General features: G+C 41.7%; 1 protein-coding gene across 1 annotated transcript; it reads left to right on the forward strand.

Moving 5' to 3' along the window:
* The first annotated feature begins 8,019 nt into the window (after positions 1 to 8,019).
* MYADML2 (myeloid associated differentiation marker like 2) lies at positions 8,020 to 9,262 on the forward strand. The gene has a single exon (XM_070735962.1). The coding sequence runs from the start codon at positions 8,020 to 8,022 to the stop codon at positions 8,920 to 8,922; it is 903 nt and encodes a 300-aa protein (XP_070592063.1). The 3' UTR covers positions 8,923 to 9,262.
* The last annotated feature ends 6,655 nt before the right edge of the window (positions 9,263 to 15,917 follow it).

Consider the following 15,917-nt stretch of genomic DNA (forward strand, 5'->3'; position numbering starts at 1 on the left):
CCATTTCCAAAAACAGGTGAGGGCTGGGGGGGGGGGTTTCTCTTATTCTTTGGATGCTTTTTATCATATGCTTTAAATCAAGAGCCACTTCTCTCTCTCTTTTGTTTCTCTCTCTTTCCTCTCATTCTCTGTCTCAGTAATTTTCTCATTTCTCTTTTTTCCTCCCCTTTTTTCTCTCATTTCTCTCTCTCTCTCCCTTCCTCTCCTCTCTTTCTCTCTCTCTCTTGCTTTCTTTCTCTCTTGCTTTCTTTTCTCTCTCTTTCGCTCTCTCTTGCTTGCTTTCTTTCTTTTCACTCTTTCTTTCTCTCTCTTTTCTTTCTCTTTCTTTCGCTCTCTCTCATACTCTCTTTCTCTCTTTCTTTCTCTCTCTCTTGCTTTCTTTCTCTCTCTTTCTCTCTCTTTTGCTTTCTCTCTCTCTCACTCTCTCTCTCAGCAAAAAGTTGTGAGACCGGAACCTGAGCTTCCTTCTTCGCGGCACACCTGACCATGTCTCGCGGCACACTAGTGTGCCACGGCACACTGGTTGAAAAACACTGCTCTAAGCCATGAGGGCAATGCAATTTAATGACAGTACTATTCAGTTCTCACACTCTTCTCCCTTCCATTCAAGTCAATAGGAAGTTTGGGATGAAGTGGGGAGGATAAAAAAGAAACAGCCTTCCACTGTTATTCCCCAAATATCTCAACGCCTATATAAATCACACATGAATACAGTGGCTGGGTTCACTATTATTTAATTGTAAATCACTAAATAAATAAGTATCTGAATTTGCCCAAGACATTAAGCCATAGTTTACAAACCACTAAGGCTGGCTTTAAAAAATATACTGCCTGCATACTGTATACATGCACATTATGCTAATCTCTTTTGGGACAAGCAACATTACGTAGAAAAAGAGTAAGAAGTAGTAACGAAACACAATTAAAACTAGAGACAAAGCAGCAGAAAAATAACTTAATTAAAGGTGTACCAAAACTATACCTCTTTGTCATGAAAGAAGTGATCCTCAAAGAGGTATTAGGTTCACTGGAGAAGTAAAGTTTCTGGCTGTAGACCAGTGTTTCACAACCTTGACAACTTAAAAATATGTGGCTGGAGAATTCTGGGGGTTGAAGTCCACAGTTCTTCAAATTGTCAAGATTAAGAAATACCGCCATAGATATTAGCTCAGCAGATACTGTACTGTGCCAATAGCAATGGGCTAAAAGCATCCTCTCCTGATCCAGTACTATTGGAAAGGTTTTTGGGATGCAGGAACTGCTTGGATCAAGCACGATATATACCTGCTGAAAGTCAAGGGGTGCTTCTTTCAAAGCCTGCAGAAGAGAACGTCACCCTGTGAACCTGCAAGGGAACACACACAAAGCCACATTTCACACATCATGCTAAACTACTCTGCTCAAAAAAAATAAAGGGAACACTTAAACAACAGAATACAGTGATCCCTCTATTATCGCGAGGGTTCCGTTCCAAGACCCCTCGCGATAATCGATTTTTCGCGATGTAGGGTTGCGGAAGTAAAAACACCATCTGCACATGCGCCCCTTTTTTTCTATGGCCGCGCATGCGTAGATGGTACAGTTTGCGTTCCCCGCCACCCACGCAAAGGGGAAACCCCGATTCGGCTCCTCGCTGCTGCTGCGCTACCGAGCAGATCAGCTGCTGGGCGGCCGAAGGAACCTTCCCTGGGTCTTCCCCCTCTTGCTGGCAGGTGGGCGAGCGGCGGGCATCAGCGAGGAGCCGGGGTTTCCCCTTTGCGTGGGCGGCCGGGAAGACCCAGGTTGGGGGTTTGGGGGGGTGCTGGGAAGCCCCCCAGGCCGGCTGCGACCTTTTAAAACAGCCGCGCCGCTTCCGAGCTGAGTCCCGAAGCCAAACGCGGAAGTGTTTTTTTAAAAAATTAATATTTTTTAAAAAATCGCGATATAGCGTTTCGCGAAGATCGAGATCGCGAAACTCGAGGGATCACTGTATAACTCTAAGTAAATCAAACTTCTGTGAAATCAAACTGTCCACTTAGGATTGACAATTGATTGACAATCAATTTCACATGCTGTTGTGCAAATGGAATAGTTGCACAACTGAATGAGAATAGTTGCACAACTGAATGAGAATATTTCATTCATTCAGATCTAGGATTTGTTATTTGAGTGTTCCCTTTATTTTTTTGAGCAGGGTATATCGTATTCGCTGCTTTGTAAGACAGGTTTTCAGCTTCGAACTTTGGTATAAATTCAGCAGTTGCTCATGCAATTATTTGGCCTTGAATAAAGCACGTCATTACTTTTTATATACTACTGTAAACTAAATCACTGTGTACTTCTTTTGTTTCTGGTTTAATAGATAAAATGAACCCCAACCACTGTAACATGTATCTTAGCAAGCTACGCAAAAGCAGCCTTTTATTCAATAAGCCATTGTTTGATACAGTGTCCAGGCTGGCCAAACAGCCCCTGAAGCACGTGAGCAGAGTCATCTGAACTGCAAAATGAGCAGCAAATAACTTTAATGAATAAGGGGTGGTGCTCTCTGGGCTTGTTTCATTACCCTGACTAGGTAACATCATCAGATCAAGTCATGGGGGGGAGGGGACAGACAGGCAGAGTAAACAGCTGTTCAAGAAAAAGAATGGAAAAGGTGGAGCTTGAATCCGGTGACATCTGCAGCTAATCATGATGATGTCAACATAATGGTACTTTCTCTCTTTTGGAGAATATCACTCAGCCTTACCTAAGGACACATTTCTTGGTCTTTCTCCTTCCTCTCAAGCCTTTTCCATGTTGGTTTTATTTGTTTCTTGGATCATTCTTTATCAAGTGAACCAAGTGAAATTGAAGCCTTATTTGAAAAGAAACCATCACAAAAACAACATATATGACAGAAAAAAGCGTGCTCTTTCTAATGAAATAAAAATGAAGAGGATTGAAGGTGAGAAAACAGAAAGCAGTAGAAAAAAATATGCTCCTTCTAATGAAGATAATTGAAGGTGATGAAACAGAGCTCCCTGTTTTCTCACTTTCAATCATCTTCATTTTTATTTCATTAGAAAGAGCACGGTTTTTTCTGTCATATATGTTGTTTTTGTGATGGTATCATTTCAAATAAGGCTGCAAAAATCAGTCAAGTGGACACCTGGTCCACTTGACAAAGAATGACCCTCTTTTAATTTAATTGATTTAATTTAATTTGCAGCTCCATCCTCATTCCTTCTCTATAAGCAAACTTCTTCAACATCTATCCATTGGATTGGCCACTCCATTTTATATTCACTCAATAGCAGTTTCACTTGAATCAGTATTTCCAATCTAATACAAACTAAAGCAATACAAGGCATCAGAGGTTTTGTGGGTTGTGCCAATTGTGTCAATTGTGGTTTATTCAGTTAACCATAATTAAGCAAACTAGTAAGCTGAGTAAAGTTGCATGAGCACAGTCACAACAACTAGACTAGATTTACCAATATACAACCCACTAATCTAAATGTGGTGAGTTTGTACAAAATCCAGCAAGTATTATTCAGAATTTTGTCAAATCTTGATAACTGGATTAATTCATTAAATCATGAGATTCAGTTAAGTATTGGTTGGCATATACATAGAGATCAGAGGTGAGTTCCAGAAAATTTTACCACTCTGTGGGTGTGGCTTAATTTTGTGGGAGTGGCTTGATGGTCAGGTGACTGTGTGGGAGTGGCTTTGCAGACAGGTGACTGTGTGGGAGTGGCTTTGCGGTCATGTGACTGGGTGTGGTGGCTTTGTGGTCATGTGACTGGGTGGTCACAGCCAACTTGACATCACTCATATAAAGGGTTAGGGTCTACGGAGAGGGGCGGCATACAAATCTAATAAATTATAATAATTATTATTATTATTAGTGTGCCTATTTGCTACTATTGAACATCCAAAATATGCTATTTAATCCTATGTACATGTGCCATATGTGTACATATATATTACACACAGGCACACAAAAATATACATTATCTACTATATATACTGTATATATACTGTACACACACACACACCTCTTCTAAAACTATACACATTCAACCTCACTTACTGCATTTGGAAAAACACACCCAGTGTCCACTTTCTGCCACACATGTAACCATAATCTTTGTACATTAGAACATTGCACATGCCTTCAGATGTTCTTCCCTAGCTTGCACATCACTATTAGAACCAGGAGATGTCATGGATTGAGTAAAACAGGGTGAAACTCACTTAACAACGCTCTTGCTTAGCAACCAAACATTTTGGCCTCAATTGTGGTCATAAATCAAGGACTATCTCTGTCTTTTTCTGCATGGCAGCCTAGTAAACTCCTTCTCTTTCTGGGAATTTTCCTTTCTGTTAGAGGCACCAAAATAATCCAGATAAGGTTTCTTGCTGTAGCAGGAGGGTTGGACTAGATGACCTTTGAGATGTCTTCCAGAAGGGTGGTTTTGTCTTCTAATTACCCCATCTAGCATGACTGGAGGAGGAATTTTGGGAGTTGAAGTCCACAAGTCTTAAAGCTGTCAAGTTTGAAGTTTTATTATTATTTATTTATTTATTCGGTTTTTATGCCGCCCTTCTCCTTAGACTCAGGAGATGTTAGACATGTTAGCAATAGCACTTTTTAACAGAGCCAGCCTATTGACGCACAATCCTGGTCCTCATTTTACCTACCTCCGAAGGATGGAAGGCTGAGTCAACCTTGAGCCAGGGATGAGATTTGAACCGCTGACCTACAGATATATATAGTCAGCTTCAGTGGCCTGCAGTACAGCACTCTACCTGCTGCGCCACCCTGGCTCACTTTAAAAAGTATACATGTTTGTAAAAAGTATTCTGCTACACTGGTATTTTATTAAATAATACATGACTACACCATTTGGTTCAGAATACTTTTTTCCTTGTTTTTTTCCTCTAAAACCTAGGTGCATCTTATACTTTGAAAATTATGGTAAATCAGCAGGAAATACTGTTTTTCAGGAAGTTTTTCCGAATAGGTAAGCAGAATTCTACATGACTTGTTTTACTATCATATTGAGATAAGTACCATATGTTAAAATGTGATCAAAGTCACAAGCAGCTCCTTTAAGTGGTCCCAAAGTCCCTTCAGTTTACTGCTCTTATATTTGTGTAGAAGTTATATACCAGTCTTGGTGAACATGTGTGCAACTCCCTGGCACACATGCACTGGAGTGCCAGAAATTGGGAGAGCAGTTCCGCGGCATGCATGCTCACGCCGGGAAGCTGAGCTTCCAGTTTCTGGTGTGCACATGCACACCAGTCAGCTGGTCTTCTGATTTCTGGCATGCATACATACACGAAGACCAACTGGCCGGGCTCCTATGCATGCCAGATTCTGGAAGAGCAAAAGGCGATGGCTGGCATTCCCGGAGAGTTGGGTCTGTATTTATTATTACTATTATTATTATTATTATTATTATTATTATTATTATTATCGTTGTTGGTGTTGTTGTTGTTATTATTATTTATTACATTTGTATGCCGCCCCTCTCCGCAGACTCAGGGTGGCTCACAACAACAATAAAACACTATACAATAAACAAATCTAATATTTAAAAAATATCAAAAAAACCCATTATTTTAAAAAACATACAACACAAGTTGTATGCAGTAAAGGGCAGCCATTAGCGGCCCTACTGGAATACTACAGTGGAGTGCACCCCTCTTCACCTGCGCATGCATCCCGGATCGGTGGAGAGTGCCGTGCCACCAGGCCCAGACCCGGATGAATCAGCTGCAGTAGCAGAGGGCGAGAGGAACAGACAAACCACCCTTCCACCAAGCGACATCCTCCATCCTCCCTGCACAAGTAAGACCACCTCCGCCCGCCCCTGTGCCTCATTCCGTTCTGGACCGCGACGTCTTACCTGTGCAGAAGTGGGCAAGGAAGAGGGAGATCTCACTCGGTGGAGGGGCGCTCTGTTCCCCTCGCCCTCCGAGCAGCAGCAATTCATCCGGGGAGAGCGGCGCCAGGCCAGCAACATTCAGTTGCTTCACATGTGCAGAAGCCAAATCTTGCGTGCAAAGCCAGTGGTGATGGAGCTGCGCGTGCAGCTCCATTTCCGCCAGTGTAATGGCGTTCCACGCCATCCCGCCTCTTGCCCACCCGTCGGTATGCCCCTTCCGTCATGCGTGACATAGGTTCTCCATCACTGTTATATACCATAAACTGTCCAGAGATCTGTAAATAGTGGAATAGGCAACTAAAAATGCCATGATTTTCAAAATACAGTTCATGGATCTTTAAACGACAGAGTCAAAACCAAATAAATCAGATTAATTTGGCACAATGTATAAAGCCAGCTTTCCCATGAATCCTGCTGATTGTGTGGGGGCTCAGGTAGTCCTCAACTTATGGCCACAATGGGGGCCAGAATCTACACAGCTGTGAAGTGAATTGTGCCCAATTTTGCAAACTTTTTGCCACGGTGATTATATGAATCACTGCAGTCATTAAGTGAATCACTTGGATGTTAAGTGAGCCTGGCTTCTCCCACTGCCTTTACTCGAAAGCTGGCTGAGGTTTTAAATAGTGATCTTGTGATCCTAGGACGCTGCAGCTGTCATAAATACATTCCGGTTGCCCAGAGTCCAAATTTTGATCACATGTCTATGCGGATGCTGCAACAGGATCCACCCCATAAGTCACTTTTTTCAATGCTGGCGTAACTTTGAATAATCACTAAACAAGCGGTTGTAAGTCGAGGACTATTTGCAATATGCATTGTGGCCAAAAAGTATAAGCAGTGAACCTCTGATGCAAATATGCAATATATCTGTGTTTTTGCATTAGATGTCTCTCCCATCCTTGTATTTCTTTCTTTCTTTCTTTATTAGATTTGTATGCCGCCCCTCTCCGAAGACTCGGGGTGGCTCACAACAGTAATAAAAAACAGTATAACAATGGGACAAATCTAATAATAAAATACATAAAAAACCCAACAATTAAAAACCATACAGCACATACACACCAAACGTGAAATATAATAAGCCTGGGGGAGATGTCTCAGTTCCCCCATGCCTGGTGATATAGGTGGGTCTTAAGTAACTTGCGAAAGACAAGGAGGGTGGGGGCCATTCTAATCTCTGGGGGGAGTTGATTCCAGAGGGCCGGGGCCGCCACAGAGAAGGCTCTTCCCCTGGGGCCCGCCAAATGACATTGTTTGGTCGACGGGACCCGGAGAAGGCCAACTCTGTGGGACCTTATCGGCCGTTGGGATTCGTGCGGTAGGAGGCGGTTTCAGAGGTATTCTGGTCCAATGCCATGTAGGGCTTTAAAGGTCATTACCAACACTTTGAATTGTGACCGAAAACTGATCGGCAGCCAGTGCAGGCCACGGAGTGTTGTGGAAACGTGGGTGAATCTGGGAAGCCTCACGATAGCTCTCGCGGCCGCATTCTGCACGATCTGAAGTTTCCGAACACTTGTATCCTGTTGGATTACTTGCCTTTTGCCATTCAAATTGTTTGAGTTTATTTCTGCCCCAGAGATGAAAGGGGTAATACGTGAAGCTGTCTGGGATGTAGCTAAAAGCAGCTTCTCAATCCTACACACCACCCCATGCAATTCATTCCATTCTGGATAAGTCTATTAATATCGTCTTCTATTTATATGCTGGTTCTTTACAGCACAGACCTGCAGCTGTGCGACTGAGAGAAACCTCCTGCGAGTCACTTGGGAAAACAGTGGGTCAGCTGAGACACAGAAGAAAAGTAAGAGGAGTGCAGCCAGAGCGCTTGGTGTGCAGAGCCCAGCGAGGCAGGTTTGATGGATCGCAACTGCAGCACAGACAAAGACTGGTCAATGCTTTTACTGCAGAGGCAAGTCCGTCTCACAAAGCTGTCAGAAACACGTACTATGCCTGCCGCATAAATAACAGCCAGCAAACATTTGGGTGGAGGGGATACAGAGCTTCTTCTCGCGGCACTTCCTGCTTAGCTCCTGATAGGACAAGAGAAACCAGAGCCAACTACCGAAGGGAATCCAGGACTTCCGATCCAGCGATGGAGAGACCAAGTAGGACATACCTCAACGTGGACGCAGTGGCCTCTCGGGTGGGAGCTGCTCGACTCTTGCAGGCCGTGTTTGGATGTACTACATTCAGCCTTGTGGCCCACCGAGGGGGGTTCAGCGCGGCCTATGGCTCTTTCTGTATATCGGTCTGGTGCTTTTGCTTCGCTGTCACCGTCTTCATCCTCACCTGCGAGTTTACGCGCCTCCATGGCTACCTAAGTCTCTCCTGGGGGAATTTCACAGCTGCCTTTGCCATGCTTGCCACCCTCATGTCCATCACTGCCGCGGTGATCTACCCACTCAACGTCAAGTTTGACTGCGATTCCAATAGTTGTGAGGTGAGGAATTTCCGGATCGCCAGTAGTGTTTTTGCAGGGCTTGTGTTTTGGGCGTATGCCGCAGAAGTATTTTTAACAAGGGCCAAGCCAGGCCAGGTGACAAGTTACATGGCCACAGTCTCAGGCCTCTTGAAAATTGTCCAATCCTTTGTAGCTTGTATCATCTTTGGCGCTCTGGTGAAGGACAGCCAATTCAATAAGTATGCAGCTACCCAGTGGTGTGTGGCTGTTTACAGCTTCTGCTTTGTGGTGACCGTGGTTGTGGTGGCTCTCAGCGTCACAGGAAAGACAGCAACGCTGAAATGCCCCTTTGAGCACTTTGTAGTTGTTTACACATTCGTGGCTATCCTGATGTACGTGAGCGCTGCAGTGATATGGCCGGTTTTCTGCTTTGATCGTAAATATGGTTCTCCTCAACGTCCCTACCAGTGTTCCCAAGCCATGTGTCCATGGGACAACCAAGTGGTCATTGCGGTGTTCACCTATGTGAACTTAGTACTCTACATGGTGGATTTAGCATACTCGCAGCGTATCCGCTTTGTCTCAGCTCACTAATGCTCAGCTCTGATGCGACAAGAATCTTAAATGACTCCAAAAATCAGAGACCCATTACAAAGCCAACAGTGACACACAAAGTATGACCTTGAGGTGCATCCATGGGGGAAAATAGGGTGGTTTGAAAAAACAAAATTGTAATGTGATCTGATGAGCCATAGATGGAAAATCTTCGGTATTTTAGCTCACAGGCAGGTTTATTGTAAAAATCCAGTTCTCGTAGAACTAATACTACAAATTCAGAAATAGATTTTGAGCCCTTATTTGTTGGAAGGACACCTGTGAAATTTAAACTTTAGCAGAAATGGAAGGAAAGTTGAAATGCTGGGGAAAAAGCATCTGTCCATCCTAAGATAGGTTTTTGTTAAAGAAAAACATAATACCTTTTTAATAAACCTAGTAGATATTAGGTTTTTGTTAAAGAAAAACATAATACCTTTTTAATAAACGTAGTAGATATTGTCAGCTACTCCACAGTGGGAAGGAAGAAAGACTAAACCATCATGAAGATATTTCAATTTCAATTTTCCTACAGACAAAGGATGATTTTTGTATGCATGTGCTGGGTGGGGAATATTGGGGAATCCTTGTGGGGAGCTGTTTGAAAAATATGTTGACATTGAAATTGACAACTGCAACAGAAAGGCTGCTGTGCTTTCAAAACAATGACTTCCAGACTGTCTTTCTCAATCCACAATCCTTCAAGAAGAAAGAATCGGAGGACACCTAAATGCTGTGGAAACTATGGCTAACTGTAAGATATGTTTGCCTTTTAGATCAAAGTATACTAATTCAGGCAAATGATTGTGCAAACATGAAGGCAGCTGTTGTTCTGGTCCGCCAGTATCCTGTGCAGCTTGTAGCTGATTCCGACAGCCAAAAGACTGGGGTGGTGATTCGTCAGCGGCCTGTGCAGCTGGCACCAGTGTCTGACAGTCAGGAGGATGGAGAAGACTTGGTGCCAGAGGTAGGGCTTCGGCCAGGGCCTTCAGAACCACCAGAGAGTGAGATGAGCGAAGAAGAAGAAGAGGAGGAGCCTGTTCTCAATGCACAGGAGCGCAGAGCTGCCAAAAGGCAGGAATGGTTCCTGAGGAGGAGGTTTCTTCAGCAGTAAGACTTGGGGCTAACTGGCCACTCCCCTAGATAATGAGCCAATGTGCAGGAAACAACTTCATTCATGTTACTTTGTGTCTTTCAATTCAGAAACATCTGTTCAACTCTTGTTTTCCAGTGTCATTTTTCCTGTAAATTGCTTCTGGGCATTTTGCCAACCATAGTAAGATTATTGTATGAAATAACAATAGAAAGTTGAAAGACTTTGTGTCAGAATTAGTTTTTCTTAGACTCTTGCTGGTTGCTAATGAAGTTGAATTTACAGCTCTTGTTCAGAAAAGACTGATTTAAGCTGTATTTAGGTTTGAACAACTACTAAGAAAGATTATTAGTAGCCCTTAATTAGTAAACCAAGCTTTGTATGTGTTGTGTTCTTTGGGTCGGCAGCTAAGGCAGGTTTCCCCAATCCAGAGTTTTCTAAATATAGAGGTAATCCTCGACTTACTACCACAATTGAGCTCAAAATTCCATTGCTAAGCAGAAGCTGTTAAGTGAGTTTTGTCCCACTTATGACTTTTTCTACAGCTGTTAAGTGAATCACTGCACTTGTTAAGTTAGTAATGTGGTTGTTAAATGAATCTGGCTTCTTCATTGATTTTGTCTGTCAGGTGATGGCAAATGGTGATCCCAAGATACCACAATCTTCATAAATACTTGCAGGTTGCCAAGCATTCAAATTTTGATCACATAACCATGGGATACTGCAATGGTCATAAATGGCCATAAGTGTGGAAAATGGTCATAGGTCACTTTTTCAGTGCTGTAACTTCAAACAATCACCAAGCAAATGGTTGTAAATTGAGGACTACTTACATTACCTCCCAGAGACAAAACCTCCCAGAGTTTCCAGATATAATAAATAAGTTGTGTGCCTTGTCATTTTAAAAAGACCTATATAACTTTATAGTGAATTCAATGACGTGCCTGTTGCCTGAAATATGTTTGTTCTTAAATTACAGCTAAGAAGTTGTTTGCAAAAATAATCTTGATGCAAATAATAATACAACAATTGATATCCTACAGTGTGAAATAGTATTTAAACAAATTTATTTTAAATAAATGTGTGTGTTTATCCTAATGGTTTATGTTTAATGTGTGTGAATAAACTATTTCAATCCAGAATAAAAATGGCTAATTAGAAAAAGTTAGATGTTTTATGATAATTCTGCTCCTTCCTACCTGGATAGTTTTGGCAAATGGTTATGAAGGAGGAGTAATAATAATAATAATAATACTAATAATAATAATTTATTAGATTTGTATGCCGCCCCTTTCTGAAGACTCAGGTCGTTTAATCAGCCCATCGTTATTTTGATGAAACTTTTCACAAGTATGGCTTTCTCCCCCATGCTATTTAATATTTATTGGGGGAAGTCACCATTCATTTGGGGTGAACCGTGAACTTTAGAGTTGGCAGGTGATCAATCCTCTGAAGCAGACAAGAGAGACCATATGCAGAGCAGATGATGGCAGACTTAGAAGGGCCAGATCATCCCATGACAAACTAACAACTTTGAAAGACAAAGCAAAGACAATCTACATACTTGACTATTCATTCATTCATTCATTCATTCATTCAATTTTTAATGTCGCCCTTCTCCTTAGACTCAGGGCGGCTTACAACATGTTAGCAATAGCACTTTTTAATAGAGCCAGCATATTGCCCCCATAATCTGGGTCCTCATTTTACCCACCTCGGAAGGATGGAAGGCTGAGTCAACCTTGAGCCGGTGGTGAGATTTGAACCGCTGACCTACAGATCTACAGTCAACTTTAGTGGCCTGCAGTACTGCACTCTACCTGCTGTGCCACCTCAGCTCAACTAGTTGAGAAGCTAGGACAACAGTGTCTATAGCTGAGTTACACCCACTGTTAGGGCTACTTTGGAGTAGCTGCCACAGTCTTGCACTTTGTTGGAAACAGCTCTCTAGATGAATCAGCCCTATGTTTCTCTATCCCTGCTCTGCTCTTGAAGCTTGGACTATCAGAGCAATATATGGAAGTCTCTTATATTTGACAAACTACTTCTCTGGTGTTGCCTTACACCATTCTTGCACTGTTGACTGCCTGCCTCCTAGTTCTGCTAATAATCTCTTGCTGCTATGATTGTAGATTGGCACCCTGGACTGTCAACTTCAATCTGTATTTGCAGACCGCCAGTTCTGTGTCTTGCTACCAGGAGAGAGCTCACCCTTCCACTTATTTATCCTAAAGTATGTGAGCTATAGCTCAGACAAGGATTCTACCTGCCATCTTATTTAGAATTATAATTCCATCATTAAATCACTGTGATCATTTAGTCTAAAATAGGACGTCTGACTAGATTCCTCCATTAATTTGGTACAACCATCTCAGGATGGGATGCTTAGATTCTCCTCACAGAACTCAAGCAATCTCAGTGGTGGTTCCAATACTGGGGAAAATGACCTTATAATTTCCATTCCAATCTGCTGTCCTTCCACAAAGCTGTGAAAAAAGAATTTTGTTGGAACACATGCTTAAGCACTGATAGTGACACTGTGAAACTGTTCTGAGTTTAGTTTTATACTGAAATGTTATGGGATGTTTCAGGCTAGTATTTTTACTGGGGAGTCTGGTTTATATGAATTCTCTGTATTATACGCTGCTCAAAAAAATAAAGGGAACACTTAAACAACACAATATAACTCAAAGTAAATCCAACTTCTGTGAAATCAAACTGCCCACTTAGGAAGCAGTACTGATTGACAATCAATTTCACCTGCTGTTGTGCCCATTCAACTTCATACAGAACAAAGTATTCAATGAGAGTATTTCATTCATTCAGATCTAGGATGTGTTAGTTGAGTGTTCCCTTTACTTTTTTGAGCAGTATATATTGTAAGCCATCTAGAATCTGTGTGATGGGGCAGCATATACAGTATGCGACTGTAATAAGAGCCGGGGTGGCGCAGCAGGTAGAGTGCTGTACTGCAGGCCACTGAAGCTGACTGTAGATCTGAAGGTCAGCGGTTCAAATCTCATCACCGGCTCAAGGTTGACTTAGCCTTCCATTCTTCCAAGGTGGGTAAAATGAGGACCCGGATTGTGAGGGCAATATGCTGGCTCCGTTAAGAAGTGCTATTGCTAACATGTTGTAAGCCGCCCTGAGTCTAAGGAGAAGGGCAGCATAAAAATCGAATGAATGAATGAATGAATGAATGAATGAATGAATGAATGAATGAATGAATGAATACATACATACATACATACATACATACATACATACATACAAACATACAGATAGTCTGTGATTTACATCAAGTTGTTTAGTGACCATTCTCAGTTACAATGACACTGAAAAAAGTGTCCATTTTTCACACTTAGGACCATTGTAGCAACCCACATTTATGAGGTTTCTGTGGGATATTGTGATCCCCTTTTGCCATCTTCTGACAAGTAAAGTCAATGGGGAAGCCAGAACCACTTAACAACCATGTTTCTAACGTAACAGTTACAGTGATTCACTTAACAACTATAGCAAGAAAGGTTGTAAAATGGGGCAAAACTCACAAGAGCTGTCTCACTTAGCAACAGAAATTTTAGGCTCAACTGTGGTCATATGTCGAGGACCACCTGTAAATGAAGATAAATTAAATGCATGACATTAAATTAAATTAATGTAAATGAATATGTTTACATCTTATTTGAAACATGACGCTCCCTCTTAAAAATAGCACACAAATAAAAAGAAACACGATCACTTTCGTTCATGTGGCCTGAATCGTGCATTCAGAATTCCAGCATCTGATTAATAAATTGGCAGAGAAGATAAATGCACATTATGGTTGGCAGAAGTGCATTTGAACTAATTTTGGAGAGAGTGATCAATTCTCAATTGTTTTGGGAAAGCACAAGAAATGATGATACAATTTCTCAAGTCAGATGTTATTTTAATTTGGTGGAATGAGGGGATTGCTGCAATTATAGCTGAGTCCAATTAAAAATATACCACTTGAAAGAAATAATAGAGGGAGAGAGAGAATTAACTGCCTCACACCTGCTGTGCTACTTAAATTGCCCTGTTGCCTTTAAAAACATCATTGATAGTTTGAAGAATGTCACTGCATTCCTCACAGTATAAATTCCATCAGAACTCCAAGAGAAAAAGAGAAGAGCATTTGTGGAATGTTCTAAACCAAGGGTAGGCAAAGTTGGTTCTTCTATGACATGTGGACTTCAACTCCCAGAATTCCTGTGCTAGCATGATTGGCTCAGGAATTCTGGGAGTTGAAGTCCACAAGTCAACTTTGCCTACCCCTGTTCTAAACAATCAGCTGGAAAAGTCATCCTAAACTTTAATTCAAACAGTGATGTTAATTTATCTACTATATTATACAAAGAATTAAATACTTATAATAATAATAATTTATTAGATTTGTATGCCGCCCCTCTCCAAAGACTCAGAGCGGCTCACAACAATCACAACAATATACAAATCCAATATTTAAAAAGAAACAAATCATTTAAAAAGCCCATTATTAAGAATCATTCAATACAATCATACCATTCATAAAACTATATGTGCTCAGGGTATCTCAGTTACCCCATGCCGGGCGACAAAGGTGGATCTTAAGTAACTTGCAAAAGGCAAGGAGGGTGGGGGCCATTCTAATCTCCATGGGGAGCTGATTCCAGAGGGCTGGGGCCACCACAGAGAAGGCTCTTCCCCTGGGGCCCGCTGGGATTCGTGCGGCAGAAGGCGGTTCCGAAGGTTCTTATCCTTTGAATCTGTAGAGTACTACTTTTTTCCAAGGTTTTATTAGGGAAAAAAATTGTATTACCATATAACAAAATGATTTAAGTGATCTTTTCTCAACCAGATGTATCCACCAGATACATTTAATTAAATTTCCCAGAATTATGTCAGCAAGAAATGCAATACATCTGGAATGAACCAAGACAGCTTGATTTTTTCATGAACATATTCAATAACATATGTGAAGATGCCTACAGTTGCTATGGCTTATACTGTATTATATAAGCTCTGAAAATCATTTGCATGAATTTGAAAATTATGGTTATATCACATTTGCAGAAATCCATATAACTTTGGGATGACAACGAGTTAAACGTTTTTGTAGTTTACTTATTGTATCCATAATATTAAGGGGAAAGACTTTCACAAATTCTCTTCAAACATTTCTTACTTGAATACAATATACAGGTAATCCTGAACTTACAACCATTTAGTGACCATTCAAAGTTACAACAGTCGTGAAAAAAGTGACTTATTTCATATTTATGACCATTGCAGCATCCCACGATCAACATTTGGGTGCTTGATAACTAGCATTAATTTATGACATTTCCACTGTCCCAGGGTCACATAGAAGAGACTGCAGTTAGTTAGTTCAAACACAGCCGAGCGAGCCATCATGGGCCTACCGAGGTATACCCATGTCTCACCATCACTCCATGAGCTGCATTGGCTACCAATTGGTCTCTGAACGCAATTTAAAATGTTGGTTGTCACCTATAAAGCTTAGGACCAGATTACTTATGAAACCACCTACTGCCTCATGTATCCCCGTGACCGGTTAGAGCCCACAGTTGGCCTTCTCTGGGTCCCGTCAGCCAAGCAACGTCGACTGGTGGGACCCAGGGGAAGGGCCTTCTCTGTGGCAGCCCCGGCCCTTTGGAATCAACTCCCCGCAGAGATCTGCACTGCCCCCACCCTCCTGGCCTTTCGTAGGGCTCTAAAAACACATATTTGCCAGCAGGCTTGGGGCTGTTCAGCATTGCTTTCTTGTTCCGGCCAACGGTATGAGTGAATGGTTATGATTGGATTTAGTTAAATGATTTTTAAATGCATGAGGTTTTATATTAGGTTTTATACTGGGTTTCTTAGATTTTGTGCTTGT

Source organism: Erythrolamprus reginae, chromosome 2 (genome assembly GCF_031021105.1).
Source record: "Erythrolamprus reginae isolate rEryReg1 chromosome 2, rEryReg1.hap1, whole genome shotgun sequence".
In the NCBI taxonomy this organism is placed as follows: domain Eukaryota; kingdom Metazoa; phylum Chordata; class Lepidosauria; order Squamata; family Dipsadidae; genus Erythrolamprus; species Erythrolamprus reginae.